This window comes from Sphaeramia orbicularis, chromosome 15 (genome assembly GCF_902148855.1).
Source record: "Sphaeramia orbicularis chromosome 15, fSphaOr1.1, whole genome shotgun sequence".
In the NCBI taxonomy this organism is placed as follows: Eukaryota; Metazoa; Chordata; class Actinopteri; order Kurtiformes; family Apogonidae; genus Sphaeramia; species Sphaeramia orbicularis.
The window spans coordinates 53688731-53711920 of record NC_043971.1 but is presented as its reverse complement, the minus strand read 5'-3'; the positions used below and the strand labels follow the sequence as shown (position 1 = coordinate 53711920).

At 39.7% G+C, this 23190-nt stretch overlaps 1 protein-coding gene across 1 annotated transcript in view; it reads right to left on the bottom strand.

Moving 5' to 3' along the window:
• The window catches only part of LOC115433967 (echinoderm microtubule-associated protein-like 6), a 160420-nt gene that overhangs the window by 71121 nt on the left and 66109 nt on the right, over window positions 1-23190 (bottom strand). Inside the window, 8 exon segments of the mRNA XM_030155570.1 lie at window positions 3466-3572; window positions 6675-6842; window positions 6920-7132; window positions 9321-9435; window positions 12854-12995; window positions 13080-13217; window positions 19017-19144; window positions 19226-19299. Of these exon segments, the coding sequence (XP_030011430.1) occupies window positions 3466-3572; window positions 6675-6842; window positions 6920-7132; window positions 9321-9435; window positions 12854-12995; window positions 13080-13217; window positions 19017-19144; window positions 19226-19299 (1085 nt within the window).

The window sequence follows — 23190 nt, the reverse complement described above, 5'->3', positions numbered from 1 at the left end:
GCTGGTGCAGGATCTTTACTCATTTTAACCGGAGAATTGTGCAAACACAGTCATCACACCAAAGGTACAGAAACGGAGTCAGTGTATCACCCTGCAAATGGTGATGACGTTTGGTTTCTTTTCCCACATTTGCACTAAAGCATCTTGAAGTGTATGTTCGGATGGAAAGATATGATCCAAAAATAACAAGTCAATGTCGCTACATGATTTTATTGCTATTGTTTATGCATTTTGACCTGTGACGCAAAATTTGACAAATGATTGGCGTAACACTGTTGTATGTTTTTTTTCTATAACTACTCTACCTTTTGAACTGCTATTGCATCCTTTCATGCAGCAAAGTACCCCATTTCTCACACAAGAAACAATCCTTAACTCTCTCATCCAATCTCTGACGCGCAGCTTGGTTTATCTCTTTACCCTCCAAAAACTACCCAGAATGCACTAGTTTTTTGCAAGTGTGGTATCAGGTGTCAAAGACCGATTGGAGATGTATTGATGGCGTGCGTTTTAGCCAAAAATAACAGCCTTAAAAGTGAGTTTAATGTGTTTAATCACGGGTTGGGTCACGTTACAGGTCTAATGTATGTGGGAACGGGTGGGTGCGGACTGGACTTGGAAAAAAATGCGGGAAGCGGGTTGGGTTGCAGTACTCAGCTTTGCGGGTAGGTAGGAGTGGTGCGACTTTGGAAAGTGGACCCGTGCAGGACTCTGGGAGGGGGTCTGGTTTTGGGTCCTCCGGGTTGCATCTCTGCTGTTTGCAGATTATTTGGTCTTGTTGGCTTTGTCAAGATATAACCTCCATGTTGCACTGGGGCGGTTCACAGCTGACTGTAAAGCAGCTGAGATAAAGATCAGCACCTCCAACACCGAGGCCAACAATGGAACAAAAGGTTGACAGGCGGAGGGCAGTGTGTGCAGTAATGTAGACGCTGTACCGGTCTGCTGTGGTAAAGAAGGAGCTGAGCCAAAAGGCGAAGCTCTTGATTTTTCAATCGATCTACATTCCTACCCTCACCTATGGTCGTGAGCTGTGGGTAGTGACCGAAAGGACAAGATTGCAGATCCAAGCGGTGGAAATGGGTTTTCTCACGGCTCAGGGTGGCTGGGTTCTCCCTTAGGGATAGGGTGAGGAGTTCAGCCATCCAGGACAGCCTCAGAGTAGATCCACTGCTTCTCCACATCGAAAGAAGCCAGCTTAGGTGGGCATCTGGTCAGGGTGCCTCCTGGACACCTCCCCAGTGATGTGTTCCGGGCATGTCCAATCAGGATTAGACACGTTGGAGGACTGTATCTCTTAGCTGGCCTGGGAATGCCTTGAAACCCCACTGGTGGAGCTGGAGGAGTTGGCCGAAGAGAGGGAAGTCTGGCCTTCTCTACTCAAGCTGATGCCCCCATGACCAAGACCCAGACAAAGTCACAGAAGATGGACGGACGGACGGACGGACGGACGGATAAATTCATTTCTAGAACCCTTGACTTTTATGACAAGAATTCTGCTCAAGGTCAAATTATTCTGAAAACACCAGACATATATTTACACCAGACATTGTCTATTGTCTGGTAATTTTAAGAATACTGAAGCTGACTATGACACATTTGAACCATAACAGGATAAAACACTCATCAAATTTGTTAGACAATGAGATCTTTTTTGCTAAAAGAGATTTAGGGTCCTATGTTGGAAATAAAAAAGGCTCAGTGCTGAGTAATATTATGGCATTTTTAAAAAAAAATTTGGTGGAGGGGATAAATGCACATGATTTAATTACTGAGTGGGATGAAACAATGTCTAAGAATAAATGTATTTTGTACAGTTTCATTACAGACAGTTTCATTAATATCATTAATTCATTGATATTGTTCACATTCACATTCATGTGTCATTGTTATTGTCTACTGCTGTTTCAGTAAAAATACCGTGAATATTTTAAATCTCATTGTTCCTAACTCTTACATACACAACAGATGAGGCAATAAATGAAAAACTGCTATAAATTTACCAGTATTTGAGATAGTAGGTTGCATTTTAGCCCTTCATAAACTGGCAACACATTGAGGGTGCCCCCCCTCCAGACATAGGTGGATGGGATAGGCTCCACCCCCACAATCCTCACATGTATTAATCTTATTCAGAAAATGAACGGATGGTTCCTTTTGTGCTTTATTTTAGTTTTAGTTTGTGTTAGAGAACAGAGCCTGGTCCTTTAATATGAAGATTTCATCTCCTCTATGGAGAGGAAAGTATTTTAGATGGAAAGTAGGGCATATGCTATTGATCAAAAAGCCCCATAAACTGCAAATTGCCCATTTAGTGACACAAGAAAATGTGTCAGGATTTTATAAACACAATTGTGAGTCATCCACTGGAGCCTGCACATCCTCTGCAAATCTGGTGTTAGTCTTCTGTTACTGCTGGAGTGTAATTGCACATTTAAAACATCACTGAATCTCTGCAAAACACTAACATGGCTCAAGAAAAACAGGCAAAATAGCGTCGACTGCTCCTCTGCTTCACTGAATTTCTGTCCTGGATAAAAAATTATGCTGAAATCTCTGTTTCCACCCTCAGCAATGAACGGGCCTGCTCATTTTTTATGCAAATTATTCTGTAGAGAGTGAGTCGTGTGTTTCAGCCATCTGAGATTTCGATCCCAGGAGGTTTGGTTCTGGCAGCGCTCCACTTCCACTCTGCTTTCCATTTACTAAACTGAGGCGTCACAGCAGATCACTGCTGTGAGCTGCAGTGTAACTGCCTGGGAAGCTCAACTCTGTTTCCAGAATTTAGCTATTTTTCTTGTAGAATAACAAAAGTCTGTAAAGAGCATAGGATAAAAACATGTTTTGTTCACTATGGATAAGATGATCTCACATGTCTAATTATAATACACAATTCTACTAGATGAGACGTAACTGTTGAGTACTTTCAGTCATTAACTCACAGTTAACAAAAAAGACACAGATAGTGGGAAAGACCAAAAAAGTTGGAGAATCTGAAAACACATAGTGATGAGGAGTAAATTCAACTGATTCAGAGAGGAGAGAACATGGTAATGAACTGTTAAGAAGGAAAAGGTAAGCAGAGGTTGGGGGCTTAGAGTAATAGCACAAAAATCTATTTTTTTCTTACTTTTTCCTAATTAATCTCTGTGGAAATGTTTAGCCTGAACACAAATACACACACATTTTGAGCACTATCTTCAATCCGCATATTATTGGCACCATCCAACAAACACTAGTTACAGGGACGTGCCAGGCAGCAGCTGGTGATGGAGATAAGGCGTGTTTCTGAATCACTATGGCAACCATACAGTGCCCTGCTGCGTTGTAGCTAATGGCAGTGAGAACAAGAAGCTGATAACTTCACACTTAACAGAAAAAATAGAAACATTCCTACACAGACAGAGCGATGTGTGACAGCAGGTGTTAAATCCATGTTAATAGGAGCAGGTTTGTAAGACGTACCTGTCTGTCATAGTTGATCTGTGTCTCCTGTTCAATGTCGGAGTCGAGTTCGGGGACATCGGACAAGTCGCTGTCCGACTCCTCACTGTTGGAATCTCCATGACTGTCTACAGAAAACAGAGAAACATTCAACCTGTTAAGACCTAGAGTCAACTGAGGAGAACGCAGGGAGTCTTGTTTAGAAAAGACCGACCTAATCCAACTAAAAGCTCTTATCAAGTCTGGTCCCACTTATGGAACATTAGAATATTTTACATGGAGCCCACGGAAAGTTGGACAAAGACTTGAAAAGGCTGCTCAGAAAATCCTAGGATTGAAAATGCCATCTGGAACCTCTTCAGCTTATAGAGGGGATGCACATACGTCACTTCGTCACGGCGGTTCCGCCCACTGAGTGTCAGACAGAGGCAGATGAGTGACAGCGTTGGCTTCAATCCTGTCTAAACTGAAGAACAATATTGAATCAAAAATGGGGCAGAGCTGTTGTGAGACTGATTCTATTTTCAGGTTCTTAAAGCAGTGGGAGCTATCGTTTTACAGACACCCAAAGACAAAGAAAAGAGAAGGAGATGGATCCACAAACCCAGGAAACCAAACCTAGATCTGTGGGTCCTGTTTGGTGTCAGCTAACATTCACTGATGCTGTATTTTTGGCTCCAATCAGACCTGAAATGACCTATTGTTTTGGCTAACGGTCCTTCTTAGTGCAGCTCTTGGTTTCATGATCAGATCTTTCCTGGTTTTTGTCTCATTTTGTGATTGTGAACCTTGTGCTCCTACATGATTAGTAAACTAACTGAAACTGAGGCCAACCTAGTTTTACAAATACGGAGGAACTGGAGAATAAAGCTACGACGGAGTATTAGGACCACAGAAGAAAAGAAAAACACTGGGCACTACCAGAAGAAAGTCAGAAAATATCGATATAAAACCTGTAATTTTATGAGAATAAAGTCAAAGACAAAAAGAATCACAATGTTATGAGAATAAAGTCGTAGTTTAAAAAAAACTCATAATTTAACAAAAATGTCATTTGTTTATGAGATTAAAGTCGTCATATTCCGACAATAAAGCCATAATATTACCAGAATAGTGTCGTAATTTAAAAACAGGAGGAAAAATACCATAATTTACAAGAATACAAAGCAGTAGTATCTGTGTTGGATAAAGGACTGGATCTGAACTAGACTCAGTAAATCTGCTCAGTCCCAGTAGATCCTGCATATATTCACTGGGGTCAGTCCACGGTCTACTGGAAATGACCTTTGGATCAGCTGGTTCTGGTCCTAGTTTTGGAGCCTTTGGATCAGCTGGTTCTGGGCCCTAGTTTTGGAGCCTTTGGATCAGCTGGTTCTGGGTCCTAGTTTTGGAGCCTTTGGATCAGCTGGTTCTGGTCCTAGTTTTGGAGCCTTTGGATCAGCTGGTTCTGGACCCTAGTTTTTGGTCCTTTGGATCAGCTGGTTCTGGGCCCTAGTTTTGGAGCCTTTGGATCAGCTGGTTCTGGACCCTAGTTTTGGATCCTTTGGATCAGCTGGTTCTGGGCCCTAGTTTTGGAGCCTTTGGATCAGCTGGTTCTGGACCCTAGTTTTTGGTCCTTTTGATCAGCTGGTTCTGGTCCTAGTTTTGGAGCCTTTGGATCAGCTGGTTCTGGGCCCTAGTTTTGGAGCCTTTGGATCAGCTGGTTCTGGGCCCTAGTTTTGGAGCCTTTGGATCAGCTGGTTCTGGGCCCTAGTTTTGGAGCCTTTGGATCAGCTGGTTCTGGTCCTAGTTTTGGAGCCTTTGGATCAGCTGGTTCTGGGCCCTAGTTTTGGAGCCTTTGGATCAGCTGGTTCTGGGTCCTAGTTTTGGAGCCTTTGGATCAGCTGGTTCTGGGTCCTAGTTTTGGAGCCTTTGGATCAGCTGGTTCTGGTCCTAGTTTTGGAGCCTTTGGATCAGCTGGTTCTGGACCCTAGTTTTTGGTCCTTTTGATCAGCTGGTTCTGGTCCTAGTTTTGGAGCCTTTGGATCAGCTGGTTCTGGGCCCTAGTTTTGGAGCCTTTGGATCAGCTGGTTCTGGGTCCTAGTTTTGGAGCCTTTGGATCAGCTGGTTCTGGTCCTAGTTTTGGAGCCTTTGGATCAGCTGGTTCTGGACCCTAGTTTTTGGTCCTTTGGATCAGCTGGTTCTGGGCCCTAGTTTTGGAGCCTTTGGATCAGCTGGTTCTGGACCCTAGTTTTGGATCCTTTGGATCAGCTGGTTCTGGGCCCTAGTTTTGGAGCCTTTGGATCAGCTGGTTCTGGACCCTAGTTTTTGGTCCTTTTGATCAGCTGGTTCTGGTCCTAGTTTTGGAGCCTTTGGATCAGCTGGTTCTGGGCCCTAGTTTTGGAGCCTTTGGATCAGCTGGTTCTGGGCCCTAGTTTTGGAGCCTTTGGATCAGCTGGTTCTGGGCCCTAGTTTTGGAGCCTTTGGATCAGCTGGTTCTGGTCCTAGTTTTGGAGCCTTTGGATCAGCTGGTTCTGGGCCCTAGTTTTGGAGCCTTTGGATCAGCTGGTTCTGGGTCCTAGTTTTGGAGCCTTTGGATCAGCTGGTTCTGGGTCCTAGTTTTGGAGCCTTTGGATCAGCTGGTTCTGGTCCTAGTTTTGGAGCCTTTGGATCAGCTGGTTCTGGACCCTAGTTTTTGGTCCTTTTGATCAGCTGGTTCTGGTCCTAGTTTTGGAGCCTTTGGATCAGCTGGTTCTGGGCCTAGTTTTGGAGCCTTTGGATCAGCTGGTTCTGGGCCCTAGTTTTGGACCCTTTGGATCAGCTGGTTCTGGTCCTAGTTTTGGACCCTGGTTGTCAGTCCTGATGAAACCATGTATATTAGTTTCAGGTCCAAATAGCGCTGACCCCCTCCCCCCTGGATCAGGTCTGGATCCTCCATGTGTGTCCACATGTCAGTGTTCATGGACCACTTGTTCTTTGGTAGCTCGTACAGATCCATGTCCAGTCCAACTGTCCTTCATTTCATTTCAGATTTCCCATGTTCCTTTGCTCTGGCTGTGTTTACTGCTATACTCCGTCATGTTGAGCAGGTTGGTTTAAGACACTCAGTCTGACTGAGAGGGGCGTGGCCTGGGGGGGCAGTGACATATGTGCAGACCCTCTATATCTGCATAGACTTCGTTGCCACTTCCTTCTTTTGACCATACTTTGTTCCTTCGTTTGTTCACTCAAAGGTCGACTTGTCTTCCTACCTTGTATATTGATGTCAATTCCTCCATTCATGACAGACTCTGGTAGGAACCTCCACTGAAAGAGGGCGTGGTCAGCCCCGCCTGTGGTTAGCACCCACTGTAGATCATGTGACCAGCGGACATTGGTCACGTGGGCTGAGTGGCCGTTGTATTTCTTGAATTTGGCTCCTTGGAGGAAAGACACCAGTCATGTTTAAGAAACTGACAAAAAAAGACAAGGAAGAGTGAAAGGGACGTAGCCTGACCTTTCCTCAGACAGGGGAAGCGGTAGAGCTTTACGAGGCCCAGATCATCCCCGGAAACTAGAACTGACGATGCTAGGTTGGCGTCCACAGCATTGACCTCAGTTGTGTCTGAGTATTTGGGCCAAATGCCGCTGACCTCAGACCCCAGGATACCGCTCCAGGAAGCCCAACGTTGACCTTTGACCTCCTCTTTACTGACGACTGCCTTCCCCACTGTGGGAAGGAGAACGACATGTGTTAAAATACCTGTATTAGCTGTGCCAGTTCATTGTGCTGCATATGCTAATGATAAAAAATAGCCTATTTGCACATTTTTAACAATGACAACAGCTTGGAACAGACAGAAGAAGAAAAGCATGGATGGTGCAGATTCTAATCTTGATTGCTGATGTTGGATTGAGTTCCTGTTGGAAGTTCAATTATCTGAAATCTTATGTGGAGTCGTTGGGTTACGTCATCATACAATGTATGAGTGTGTTCTGTCTACCATCTGAAGAACTGCTGCTGGTAGGATCCAGTGTTCTGTTCTGTTCCTCCATCCTTCCTTCCTTCTTCTATCTTTTACCCTAAATTCAGCCCCTCACTCTGCTTTTTCTATAATTGAAGTTAAAAATTCATTAAACTGCTATTCTTTATGTTGTCTAAGTGAATTTTGTATTTATGTTCAATAATAGATGGACTGGGATTGTGGGTGTGAAATTATGGAATGGACTTTATGATGCATTTAAGTTATTCACTCCTTTGGTAAAGTTATATTAAAAAAAAGTGCCTTAAGCTTAAAATTAGACAGAAATATTGAACTGAGATGGTAGATATGTTTTTTGTTGTTGTTGATTTTTTATTTTTTTATTATTATTATGGCGTGAATGCTCAATGCTGTACACATTTAAGTTGATGTATGCAGTGTATTAGGTGAAAAGGATAGGCAAAAAAATAAGCTTTTGCTTCTAGTCTATTCCTTTTTTGGTTTTTATGTTTATTACGATTAATGTACTGAGTACAATGATTGATGTAAAACCAAAAATTCATTCATTCATTCATTCATTCCTTCAGTAACACTATATTTTAGTTTTTATTTGTTAGCTTTAATAACAATCACAGATGTAATGAAGTGTCACATCTTATAATTTTATTTGATTAATCTCAGCCTCACTGTTGGCTGTCCACTTTCCTAATTCCATGATAGAGCTATACTGTTTCTTATTGAAACTTCATATTGAGACATATAACCTGAGAAACACGAGGTGAAAACATTCTTTTTGTTCTTCGTATTCTTTGTAATGCCTCAAAATCAGATATTGCCATGAAACTTTCAAATGAGACAGAGATGCCAACTTTAGTCACAACAATTTTCTAAAACTGTGGAAATGTGAGCGATGACCAGATGATTATGGTTAAAGGAGCTGCCACCTTTGGCTGTGACTAGGGATGTAACGATTACCGGTATAACACTAAACCGCGGTAAAATTGCCAACGGTTAGTATTACTGTTTAAATTCTAATTACCATGATAACCGTGTTTGATTACCGCACTTTTCCAGAGAAAACGCTGATGTAAAGATCTGCTTTCATGTCAAATATTTGAGTATAGTTTTAATTTATTACAATTTTAATTTTCTATACCTAATATTTGGAACCAACATTCACTTTTAAAGTCTTTGAAAAGGTTCGTTAAGCATCTGTGTGTTATTTATGCAATAAATTATATACATTTTTAAATCGGATTTTATATTTTTTTGTGTTTTTTGTCCTTTTGTGTCAATATAGTAGGTTAAAGTGAAAAAAATAATAGACAGATGATATAGATGAAGTTGTGCTGAAAAAACAACATTTGTTTATATAGTATATAAAGGTAAAATCAAAAGGACTGAAAAACAGACAAAATAGGCTCAGACCACTAAGGGTTAATATTTGAATGTTTCTGACACAGAAGGGACATTGTACCAATTATTTTATTTGGTTGTTTTTGTTGGTTTTTTTGTTTGTTTTCTTTTTTTTTTTCAAAATACAACTTGGTTAAATTTTTCAGTGTGTGTATAAGTACTTTTAGAACATTTTGAACACAATTTCAACAATACCACAATAATAATGATAACCGTGATAATTTTGGTCACAATAACTGTGATATGACATTTTCATATGGTTACATCCCTGTCTGTGACATGAGCAAAAATCAGCAGAAATACAGACAAAATAACCTTTAATCATTAAATTACTTAATCATTAGATGTTTCATTAAATTAAAGGAACATCTATTGGACTGTGAATTTTGAGCTTGGCACATATCCCACTAACAGCAGAGGCCTTATCATCTGCACTGCAGACAGTCACACAGGAGGACATGTTGTGGCTTCATTTTACAGAACTAGGTTGTGGTCCATTTTTATGGGGCACAGGCTCACTGGGCATTCGGTAGAAGAGGCGTTCTCCAGCTCCATCATTGGTCTGCAGGATTTTACTGTCCAGAGACCAGTCCAGGTGTGTAATGAAACTGGTGGATTTACTGCACTCTCCTACCTGCAGACAGACAGAAAATAATCAGTCTATGACAGCATGTGTGAATGAATGTGTATTAAATCCACGCAATATACGAGGGGGGGCTGAAAAGTTCCTGGCCTGACTAAGCAGGAGTTCTTCCACAGCAGTGAAACTGTGCAGACATTAAATTCAACCTCTCCTGATTCTAACTGCATGGTTTCCTTGCAGATAAACCCACATTGGATACATAATTCAGGACTTTAAAAAGTAGTACTACAGACATTTCATGAAAATGCTTGCTTTTCACCCCTCCCTCGTTCTCCCTACCCCTCTTGAATTCAGCTTCCCAGTTTTGCACAGCTGATAAAGCTGGAGCATCATCCCCTAGAGCAACCAAGTTAAGTTTAAACTTCTTCCTACTCCTTTTTGATCATGCAATATTCAGACTTGTATGTGCTTGAAGATAGATTCTGTCCATTTAAATGTTATTTTGTTTTTGTCTTAATTTGCTTTGTTTTGTTTTATTTTGTTTCTTTGCATGTTCAAAATAAATAAATAAATCAAATAAATCAAATCAAACCATGTCAGCATGAATGTCCTTGGGGGCTAACCCCTTCTTCTGCAGACATTTGATCAGACCACGGTGCTACGGATGGTTCACCACATGTCTCTGGTACTACTTTTCAAAGTCCTAAATTATTTGTCCAGTGTGGGTTTATCTGGAAGGAAACCATGCAATTACTATCAGGAGAGGGTGAATTTAATGTATGCCAAGTTTCACTGCTGTGGAAGAACTCCTTCTTAGTCAGGCTATGAACTTTTCAGCCCCCCCTCGTATAAGAAGTGAGTTTTTGTGAGATAATGTCAGGCAACATGATACAACTTCACATCCTTCAGCAAAGCACCGTTCATCAGAAATTTACTTTAACACCTTATCATACCTTTCCCACTCTAGGAACTTTTATTTTACCAAGAACTTTGAAAAACCTCAGAGTGTTTCCATCAAAATTACCTCGCTGAAAAACTGTCTTTTTTCTAATTTTTGTGTGATTCTTGCTTTTTCTGCAGTGGGAACATAGACAGAGACTACTGGCCAACCCACACAGTGGTTTGGAATTTACTGGCTTTCTACAACCGGGGCTACAACTCATTGTCTATGGGCTGAACTTCCTAAACATTATCAACCTGTGGGTACTCCTACCTGAGATGTTGCATATGTGGTGCATACAGCCCCCCCCCCCAGACTTTGGACACTTTGACCAAACTTCAACCTTTCCCTCAACCAGAGCCTTGTTCCCTCCTGCGTTAAGACTACAACCAAAATGTGGTCATGGATTGAGGACAACAACCTCACCCTCAACACAGACAAGATCAACACCAACTAAAATCAACTTTATCCAAAACCGACAGTTTTTCCCTCACCGTCGACTACCCCACTGTCTCCCCTTCCCACAGGTTAAGAGTCTGGGTGTCGTCCCCGACAGCGCTCTATCTTTTCGATCCCACATCGATAACATCACTCGGTCTGCATACTTCCACCTACACAACATTAACGGCCTCTGTCCCTCCCACTGCTATCCTCGTTCACAGTCTTGGCACTTCTCGTCTGGATTATTGTAACTCTCTCCTCTTTGGTCTCACACACAAATCCCTCCATAAACTTCAATTGGTTCAGAATTCAGCTGCTAATTGTGGCTGATTATGGTAAATATGTGAGAGAGGCAAGGGGTAAACTTACACAATATAATGTAATGCATAGATATTATTACACACTCATTTGGAGAGTTTGGCGGGGATCGGGCCTGTGAAGGCTGAGGAAAACCTGTACAAACGCCCTCCTGTGCTGCAACATCGATGGGACACAGAGTGTGTATTATTATTAGGATGAAGGAGATGATAGTGGACATGAGGAAGGAGAGGAGGCCTCAGCGGCTACTATACATCTGAGAGTGTAAAGTGGAGAGGGAGAGCAGCTTTAAATACCTGGGTGTCCACATCAGAGAGGACCTCAGCCCACTGTACGTTCAGAGGGGGCTGAGAAAGTTTGGCACGTCACCTAAGATCCTCAGCACCTTGTACTGCTGCTGTTGAGTATCAACGCTGCGTGGTACGGTAACACTTCTGCTATGGAAGGAAACGCCTGCACACAGCGGTGAAGGACCACCAGGATTCAACTGCCTTCTCTGCAAAGCATCTATGATTGTAGAGTCCACATTGAAAGCTGACTCCATTCTCAAGGACCCCCACCCCCCCACCCCCCAGCCCCAGCATGGACCGTTCATGCATCTATCTATTTCACAAGTGTGAAATACAGGATCTCAGGTCTGAAGATCTCTTTCTCCCTGAATGCCATCAGACTCGTAAACATCTGGTAGGAGTTTCTATCCATGGAAAACCTCATGTGACTGTATGGTTTACAGTTTTCAGTTTGCACACGTGTACAGTCAGCCCAGGCTATGTATTTACTAAAATGCTTTAATTACAATGTACTTAAATGATTTCAGTTTGATTCCATTACTATAAAATGTTCAGTATATTCTACTCATTTGTAGACATAGTGAAAGTATGAAAAAGTTTCAGTTGAATGGATTTAAATCTCTAAGTTTTAGTCCTGACCACACTTTTTTATCTGTGCATTGCATTGTGGGTTTTGGGCATGTTGTTGTAAATGTGTTCTTTTTCTGTGCAGGGGTTCAGCAGGGTTGTGCTGTTAGTGTTAATTTGGACTGAATGTGTGTGTGTCAGTGTTTATTGGCCTTTTTGTGTTTGTTTTTGTATTTTTGTACAGCTGCACCATGAGTCAGAGCCAGAGGAAGAACTATGGGTTTACTGTTCATCTAAGGTTTGTCATGTACAATGAAAATGTTTATGCTTTGCCAAATTAAAAGTACTTCCTATACTGATAAATTGCATTGAGTTAACTTCCTGCCGAATGTCCATCCATGCAACAATATATAAAGATAAATAATTATACAAAGTCATTTATATTGTGAAAGATTTTAATTTAAATCAACATGGAATTGAGTCCAATGAACTAATTATGTTAATTCTAATGATTATACAAAGCAATTGACATTGCAACAAATTTTAAGGTAAATGAACTTGGCATTTAGTGTGTTGTTCTTAAAATAGCAATTCCATTCAAATCAAGCATTTATGTTCAATACACTCAAGTTTTCATCACTCATTAGTTAAATTTTTTAAGGTAACAGGTTACCTCAGATTTCTGAAGAACACTCAACTTATCTGGTCTTACAGTGTAATGGTACAGTTTACATCACTGCCTTTTAAAATGTCTTCTTTACTGTGTATTTACTTTATCTGTTTTTGTTCTGCAAAGAAAGTATTTCATTCTACAGTTAAATGTGTTTCCTTACTGTGTATATGACAAGAAACTCTTCGAATCTGTGGAGCAAAAATTAGGATTGCAGGATGAATTAATGATTTCCATTCTCACTTTTTTGTATCTTTGGGCAACAGCGTAGATATCGACAAGTCCATCGTTGGAGCCCACAGCAAGGTACGCTCCGTCTGGGGAAAATTTCATTTCATGGATCACCTCCTTCCTGTCTTTGATATGAACAACTTCTGTCATGTCTCTGCAGGACAAAGCAAACACCACATCATGTCACCGTGTTATTACCATCATATATATGCTTATGCGTTCTCGGGTTGTGTGTCACCTGACTCTCAACACAGTGAAGGATCCATCTTTCATGCCCAGAGCCAGCTGAGCTCCATCCACGCTGAACGCCACACTCCGCACCGCCTCCTCCATGTTACAGCGGGCGATGAGGGTGTGATCCACCAGACTCCATAACCTGGAACACACACAGATAATACAGGGTAAACCACTGCTGTATGGGAGGACTTCATGTTCATATATACATTAGTGCAGTGTTTTTCAACCTTGGGGTCGGGACCCAAGTGAGGTCGCCTGGAATTCAAATGGGGTCACCAGAAATTTCTAATAATTGATTAAAAAAAAGACAAAAAAACACCCCCAACTTACTAAAGTGGCAAGGTTTCACTGTAAAAGGATCAACGTTATTACAATGCAAACTTTGGTGCTGCTGGTGGATATAGACCCCAGGTGAGCCTCTAAATAAGACCCTCTTTCCTCCTCATTTCAGTTTAACCCCTTGAACACTGGTTTCAGATGTTTGTGGTGCAAGATTTTATCAGTCTGAGAAAGAATAGACTGTGTCAACCAACTTAAAAAGGGGATTGGGAACAGTTAATGCAGAGTTTTTGAACCTTTGGGGTGGGGACCCCATGTGAGGTCGCCTGGAATTTCTAGTAATTGATAAAAAATGTAAAAAAATAAAATAAAATAAACTTGCTATTAAAAAAAAATTACATTATATAGACTAAATGTTGTCTAAAATTAATGTTTATTTGCAACATATTATAGCAAACTATTACATGATCAAAAAACAAATTAATTTTAGCAAAAACAATGTCTCCATTTTGAATGTCTGGGGTCGCCAGAAACTTGTGATGTTAAAATGGGTCACGAGCCAAAAAAGGTTGGACACCACTGCATCAGTGTATGCTGCGGTTTACAATGCTGTTAAAACTAAGTGATTTCACCTACTTGTTTAACTTGTGTTTGAAAGTGTTGTTTACTTGAATAACTAGAAAAGCACTCGGAGAGCACAGACCTCCGCCAAGGCAGATCGGCCCCCCACCCTTGTGCCAGTATCAACATTTCCTGAAATTTTCATCCAAATCCATCCATAACTTTTTGAGTTATCTTGCACACAGACAGACAGGCAGACAGACAGACAGACAGACAGGCAGACAGACAGACAGACAAACCAACACCGGCAAAAACATAACCTCCTTGGTGGAGGTAAAAACAAAACCTTCAAAAACAAGTAACGTGGGGTCCCACAAGGTTCAGTTTTGGGACCTAAGTTATTTATACTTTATCTAAATGATATTTTTATGACATCTAGTGAGTTAAAATTTACAATATTTGCAGATGACACTAATTTAATTTATTCGGGAGCAAATATGAAACAAATATGAAACAAATATTAGAAACTGTGGAAAAGGAATTGATCAAGTTAAAAAAAATGGTTTGACGTAAATAAGTTATCACTTAATGAAGATAAAACAAAATGTATGGTTTTTGGTGGTGCTAGGGTAAATTATGATATAAAACTGAAAATTAATGAAATTGAAATTGAAAGGGTATATGAAACAAAATTTTTGGGAGTGATTATTGACCATAAACTCTGTTGGAAACCACAAATAGAATATATCAAACGTAAAATGTCCAAGGCTGTTGCGATTCTTTATAAAACTCGAGACTTGTTAAACAAAAAATGTTTGCATATATTGTATTGTTCACTTGTAATGCCATATATGTCATACTGTGTGGAAATATGGGGCAATGTGTATAAAACTAATATAGACCCGATAATTAAACTTAAAAAAAAGTCATATCAGTGTCTATCAGAGTCATAAACAAAGCTGGTTATCTCCAATCAAGTAATCCACTTTTTGTAGAATCTGGTTTTCTAAAATTTTTTGATATTGTATATTTAAATACAATGGAATTTATGTTTCGTGTTAAAAGTAAAAATCTTCCTCCTTGTATTCAGAAAATTTTTAAGTTAAGAGAAGGAAATTATAATTTAAGAGGGATGTTTGTGTTTGAAAAATGTAAAGTAAGAACAAACGTTAAATATCACAGTGTTTCAGTTATTGGTGTCAAACTATGGAACAAACTGAAGGATGAAGTGAAATTGTGTAGCTCACTGTCGAGTTTCAAAAAGACTTTAATTGGTCAAATTCTGAAGGGCTATGAAAGTAATATGATTATAAAGTGACTTATAACACCAAATGTAGTATAATTTGTGTTTAAGTATCAGCTTCTGCCTTTTTCAGTTACAAAATGTGTTAATTTTATGTTTGTTTGTTTTTTAATATGTATGTGTTTTGTATTTAACTGAAATAAACATTCATTCATTCATTCATTCATTCAAAAACTCAGCACACTAATTACAGCTAAGTGGCCTAATTAGCTAGCTGACAGACCATGTAATGCTACGCTGAATTAACACTAACATTAAGATAAGATAAGATAAGATAAGATAAGATAAGATAAGATAAGATAAGATAAGATAAGAAAAAATAAGATAAGATAAGATAAGATAAGATAAGATAAGATAAGATAAGATAAGATAAGAAATTCTTTATTGATCCCCAAAGAGGAAATTCAAAAGTCTAAGCAGCACAAGACAAGAGGCATCAATTAGGCTACAATAAAAAATAAAGAGAAACATAAAATATACAATTGCTAACTTGACTAAATTTGACATAAATAGAAATAATAATAAATAAAGTGACAAATGTGCAGATAAATGTCATTGACCAGAAGTAAATGTCTGTTCAAGATGTAGTTTAAGCCAAGCTGCTGTTACACTAGCTAATGTAGCTAAGTAGTGCTATTAGTGGCCAATGTAATTTAGTGCTATTAAACTTCATGTAATAGCTGCATTATAAAATGCTTTGATGGTATTATATAACTACAGGGGACCTGTCCATCTATTGAAAATAATATTAAATATATAAAATATTATATTATTATTATGTGACTGTCCCTGTCTTGTTATCTTGTCTTTACACTTGTGGTATCTTTTACAATTGCTTGGTTTCCTGTTGACTTTTCCCCCTTTTTTACTGACATACTGTTTTTAAGGCCTGTACATACCCTCCAAGGACAGAGGAATTTGGTCATTTTCTCAAAGTGGCAAGAACAAGAACAAAGTTAGTTCTGACCAAGACAAACTTGGTTCTGGTCCTTGCCACTTTCAGGCAACAAACTAATTCCTCTTTTCTTGCGAATATGTAATAACCACAATGTTTTAATAGACAACTAATAAATGCCTCCTAAAAGCCCCGTACAATCATACATGAAATGTTGGTGGAGTAGGATGAGAATGAGTTCATTTGTCACTAATCGAAGTATTGCTGTGAATGTAATTGTTCAAAGTTCTGTTGAGATTACAGCTGCTTTTGGAGAGATTTTAGTAAACATGAGGATATTAGAAAGTAACTCTGAACCTGAAATACACTGAAATACTGGATAGTATGAGTGCAGTACTGGGAAAAATGCCTGATAAATTTGAAGGGGCTTCAAAAAGTTAGTGGAAAAAGAACATAGCTTTGACATGGTTTAAATTGTATGGCTCTCAATTTTACACAGATGGATTTAAAGGCTGGTATCAGCGCTTGCAGAAGCGTACTGACCTAGATGGAGAATATACTGAAAAATAAACCATCATAACATAAACTGTTTTTTCTAACTGTCCTTTATCCATGAACTTTCTGAAGCCCCTCGTATAAAAGAGAACCAAAGGCACAGAAGCCAAGGGTCTGTCAATTAATAAAGATAAGATGTGGAAAAAATGAAAAGAATGAAGTAAGGAATGAGTTAAACGACAGGAGTAATGCATGGAGCCAAGGCTTGTGCTTTTTGTCTTTCCTGCTGTTGTTTACCTCAGTGCCTCAGTGGAGCTGAGTGTGTGTTTTCATATATAATTGGTCCCTGTGGATTCACCCCCACCACTTAAAGAAAGCAGGCAAAGAAAAGCTGGAGACCAGAACAAACATTCGAGCATTAGAGCTCAACTCCTTCCCTGTTATTCATGTTCTATGAGCATTTGTGAGCGGTACAATACAGACTCAGTTCTGCCAATGTTGATTTCCTGTGACCATTGTAAAAACCATGAATATGCTTCTTAAACAACCTGAAATTTCTAGTGAATAAAGTAAGTAAAGCTGTGAAACTCTTGTCCTCTACAGAGATCAAATATTAGGTGTTGGATCTAAAGAGGATATAATGCAGTGTTTGCCAACCTTGGGGTTGGGACCCCACGTGGGGTCGCCTGGAATTCAAATGGGGTCACCTGAAATTTCTAGTAACTAACTAACTAATGAATAAATAAATAAATAACTGATAAAAAATATATGGTGAGTTGACAGAGACAATCACATCCATAACAGACATGACAAACTGTGGTTGTGAAACTGCAGCACTGTGGTTCTGTTTCTGTGTCAAATGTTCACTGTGGTCAGTTTCAGATGCTGCAGCTCTTTCATAATTCATAGTTTCAGTTCTTGTTTGTTCAATATTAATTGTCCTCCTTGTAAATCACAGCTGGACTGACTGGACAGATCCTGACCAAGGAAAATCCAACTCTCCCTTTGTGCAGTAATCTACACCTGGATTTACTGCCTCTGTCCACAATAATAGACATTATATAGACTAAATGTGTCTAAAATTAAAGTTTATTTACAATATAGTATAGCAAACTATTACATGATCAAAAACATTATTTTTAGTTTTTAAAAAAATGTCTGCGTTTTGAATGTCTGGGGTGGCCAGAAATTTGTGATGTTAAAATGGGGTCAGGAGCCAAAAAAGGTTGGAAACCACTAATACATCATTGAGCTGTGGTCATAAAAGCTGACCTTTGACCTGTCTGTTCAGTCCAGTACACCAGACTACTGGACTTTTATCTCCATCCTTCAGTCATCAGACTCCTGTTTGTTCCCCTTGGTTGTTGTTCCTGTTCATAAATCTGTTTTTTCCCTTCGTGTGCATTTCAGTTCTATCCACTCACATCCTTAGACAGTAGACTGTGGTCAGTGACAGCAGCACCAGTGAAGCGTCAGATTCAGAGGGACACATATTAGATGCGGGGACGGTGATAATGGATGATTGACAGGAGGCTCAGCCAGGTTCAGCCAATTATTTCATTCGGACCGAATAAAATGATTGGTCAGAATTTGATCAGAAATATGAGCAATATATGAGAATTAAACATTTTTGAGTTTCAGTACCTGGTGGATTTCTTTTACATTTTAGTTTGACACACGCTTATTAGGAGCATTTTAAGATTACAAAAGAAAAGTGTAAAATGCCACATCATACGGTAGAGCTTTAATAATGTATTTCAATATTGAAATATTATTTTAATTTAGATAGTTGAATTCTTAAGTTTAATCACATATTAGTCAGTATTAGTATTAGTCAGTATCAGTTTGGATTCCTTTGTGTCACTAGATTTCTTTGTTAGGATTGGTCACTTCTTGGTCAACAAACTAAACTGAGATTTATGATCACAGGACTTAGGTTTTACCTTAGACACACTGTTAAATACACATGCACACAGACGATTGTAAACAAAAGATAAGAGGTAAACACCATCAGAATGGGTTTGACATAGAGTTGAGGTATCACATCTGCCTTTAGGGTCAGATAACACCAGTCCATTTTCTGTGAGCCAGCCCACCTAGCACCAGGGGGTCAGCCCAGAGTTTGAAGACCAGTTTACAGGGATGATAAAAGTGATGTGCGTTGGAATGTCTGGATCCATTTCCCTGTTTGGGCTGTGGATCCTCAGCTGAGTTATATTTTGTTGTGATCAGATCAAGTCAATGATAAATGTATAAAAATGAGGCCTAAAAGAATCCAGACTTATTCTTGGAGCTTCCAACAAAAGAACACGTTAACACTATTATATCTCAGCGCTGCCCCTGTGAACTGGAGCTACAGACCCATACTGGGGTTGTGAACTGGGCAGATTCCAGTTTCCACCAACCTGACTGAGCGGTCGTCGCTGCCGGTGACGGCCAGAGGCTTTTTGGGGTGAACGTCCAGCGCCCAGAGTTCACCTTCACTGTGTCCCTGCATGATGAGCAGTGGTTTGTCTCTGTCTCTCACCATGATCTGGACAGACAGAAGATTAGAAGATTAGAGACAAATGGACCATACTGGGAGACCAGACACAAAGGAAGACTTCTCTTTCACCTCAAAGATCTCACTGTCCTGCGTTCCTGCCAGGATCCGGTCGGCTCGCCAGCAAACGCTGCGAATAGATAGACCTGAGAGAGGACGAGGACAGAAAAGAAGGGAATGTGATCAGATCAGCATTAGAACATGTGGGGAAATGACACAAGAGCTAACACAAGTATCCACCAACATTAGGTGATGTGAGTTTTTCAAATAAAATCAAAACGGTGGAAAAAAAAAAGTTTTAACCTAAACCTAAATGTCTAATAAGAAAACTCTATTAAAACTGTGTAGATATTTTAAGTGACAATAGAAGATGATGTAAAAGAAGTAGCTGTAGATACTGTGGCTGTATCTACTGGCTTGTTAACTGCTGTTCTGAAGCCTGGAGCTTTGGCATTTTGGGCCGGATCTACTACGATTCCAATTTGCGTGCGCAATCTAGAATTTTGCGTGTGGGGTGGAACCGGTTTGCAGGTGATTTACTCAGATTACTTGCGCAAATTACAACAGGTGCAAAGTCTTGCGGACCGCCCTATTTAAATGAGGGTTTTGCGTGTACTACTGGAGACAATACGCTGTAAAAACTGCACTGGGATACAGCAGCAGTAATGGGAACAGTGACTGAATGATCCAGACGCAGGGAAATATGACGTTGGACGAGTTTAGTCACAGAAGGTATTGGATGACTCATTCATTCATTCATTCGTTTTTCATTTTAAAAGTGTGTGTGTGTGTGTGTGTGTGTGTGCGTGTGTGTGTGTGTGTGGGGGGGGATAGTTGGATTGAATGACTGTCAGGTGCACATAATTTTGTCCCACTGTAGCCTAATGTCAGTGCATATTTTTAATCATAATCATCAGGATTGGAAAAGAGTCCTGTAAAGTGTGTGTGTGTGTGTGTGTGTGTGTGTGTGTTTGGGGGGGGGCATACGTCTCAATTATTTTTTCTTCCATCACTCCAAAAATGTTCACACAAGGGTGAAAAATGCGTTCATTTCTTTGTCTCCTATCCACTTCCATGTGTGTGTATTTACTCATCCAACCCGTTTCTCCTCCTTTTCAGATGTGGGAAATACAGACACACTTTCTATCAGCAAAATTACTTTCAGGTTTGATAAATCACTTTGCATGTGTTAAATTAACATATTTACATTTTCCCCTTCCAGCACACACACAACTGCGTGTAAATGTCCCATGTTGCATATTCATTGTGTCAAATGTACTAACTGATGCAGACGCGCTGTTTTGCACCTTTGAAAGGCACAACCCTTAGTGTCACTGTTAGTAAATCAGTTTGGACATTTTTTTGCGAGTGCAATGAGTTTGCACACGTTTTAATACACGCAAACCTTTAGTAGATCCGGATGTTGGATGGCGGATCTGGGAACAAGTGAAGGGTGGAATTTGCAACACCGCCATCACAGCTAAGCTGACCAGCCACACCACTAACTACCACTGTTATAGTAACTGGCACCAAATACAGTAACCTCAGCGACTTTGGAAACACTATAGTTGTGTTTTATGACAATAATGTGAACTTCAGGTAATGTGCCATCACACCAACTAGTGCAAACTGGATTATCTAGAGTCAGTCCTAAACTGAATTAACAGACCAGCTATGACAATCAAATAGAGCTGAAACAATTCATCTATTAATTGCCTCAAAATAATCTAAAAAACAAAACAAAACACCTAATTGCAATTTTCCAAAATCAAAGCTTCTTTTCTTTAATTTCACTGCTGTTAAACATTGGTTCCACTGTTGTGTTTCACACGGACGCTTATTGTGTCGCACGCCACCAAACAACATGGGAGAAAAAGGCAGAAAATGTCTATTTGTTCACTTTTCTACATTGGATCCATCACTTACTCCATTCAATTCTGAAGCTTTAACACAAACATCACAAATATTTGTCATTTATTTTCAGATGTGTGTTAGTTCCATGTTCAGTTGTTTGTAAGTTGGATCCAAATGTGGTGAAGACTAGGGGTGTTAGGAAATATCAGTTCTGCAATATATCGCAACATTTCATTTCATAATACTGTATCAATATTAAAAAGTACTGTATCGATATTTTTAGGTATTAATTCAAATGCAGATATGGTGGAGGTTCATTTTTGTTTTTTGCTTTTCTTTATTGTTTATATTTAATTTATTATTATTTAACACTGTTTTATTTCATAATGTTTATTTGAAGCATCCTAAAAGCACTTCTTACTGTCTGAGAGGCAGATGTTTGTTCCTTTGTTGGTATCGCACAAAAAAAATGTTGTGATGTTAGTTCTGAACTAATAGAATATGAACATTTGAACAGGATCTGAAACTGGAATGTCTGTAAAATATAATTTCAGTTTGAACACAGGAACATTTGGTGATATAGCATCAGATCCTGTTGTGATCAAATAAAAATGCGTTTAGTATTTGTGCAGATTTCTGGTGTAATTAAATTCTTTCAGGAAATAATCATTTTAAAAAAGAAATGAAAAATTGCCTTTTTATATCGTGATATATCGTATCGTGATCCTAGTATTGTGATTTATATTGTATTGCCAGATTCTTGCCAATACACACTGCAGTGCAAATACTGTTTTCAGATTTAACTTTTTAACCACCACTGTTTCAACCCAGACATAGGTTTGTTACAGTTGGTTGTTAAATCATTAACTGGCTGAAAGTAACTTTAACTCAGTAAGGGAAGAATTTAGACTTTCACTCTGTCACCATTATTAAAAACTCAATTATCAGCAGCGTTGAGCCGTACGCCACTGGCCAATTCCAGCATCTGCTGTCGCTGATGCCATGACTCAGCCGGTGATGTTTCCTGTAACTTTGTTACGAAGTCGGCCCTGGAGGTTCAGCAGCCGAAGCTCCCTGAACTCAGAGGACTTTATGAAGCAAATAGGAGATAAGTGGTAAAGATTTGGGAACTTCTTTTTTCTTTTTTTCAACAGAAAACCTGAGAAGGAGGAGAGAACCCTGCACTGACTTCATAACTCATCTCAGAAATGTTCACTGCTGTCAGAGGGAAAACCTTTCCTCGTTTTCTCCTCTTCCTCATACTCCACTACAAAAAATATGAGAAGCTGTCAATTTTTCTGTTGCTCTTGTGCAGTTGCCCTAAAGGTTTAGTGGCTAATACATATGAAGCAAACACAGAAACACACTTCAGATAGAGCTGCTTGAAAACTTGGGGCCAGATTTACTAAAGCAATGCAAAATAAAAAAGCTGCAATCCAAATAAAAGAGAGTATGGTGCGAGGTTATGGAGGTGACCGACTAAGAATATGCACAATTATGAACACAAATGCAGTCATCTCATGTTAATATTAGGCCTGTAACGGTACACACACTGAACTGAACGGTACGCACCTGTTCAGTTCAGTACACAGCTGTACCCAAACGGCACAGGACAATGAGAAAAAGAAAAAGGAACAAAGACATTGTTTGATGCAGAACTTTAAATCCACGCAAGTTCCAGACAGACATACTGAAGGAGCGCACACTGACCCGAAATATGAAATAACAGCTGATATAAGGAAAAAAAAACAACAAATATGATGTGAACCTGGAAGGAAGAGACTGAAGACCCTCTGCCATCATTACAGTCCTGTTTGGGATCACTGTGGGCTCAGGTGAAAGACAACCGCCTACACACACACACACACACACACACACACACACACACACACATACACACACACACACGCACACCCTCACACACACACACACACATGCACACCCTCACACACACACACACACACACACACACACACACACGCACACCCTCACACACACACACACACACACACACACACACGCACACCCTCACACACACACACACACACACACACACACACACACACACAAATACACACAGTGTCCTAAACAGTTTGTTCTCTGTCATAAAATAAATAATTAGGTTAATTTTGTTGTCAGTGTTTCTCTTCAGCTTGTTTCAACAGAATACCAGTTTGTCCTCT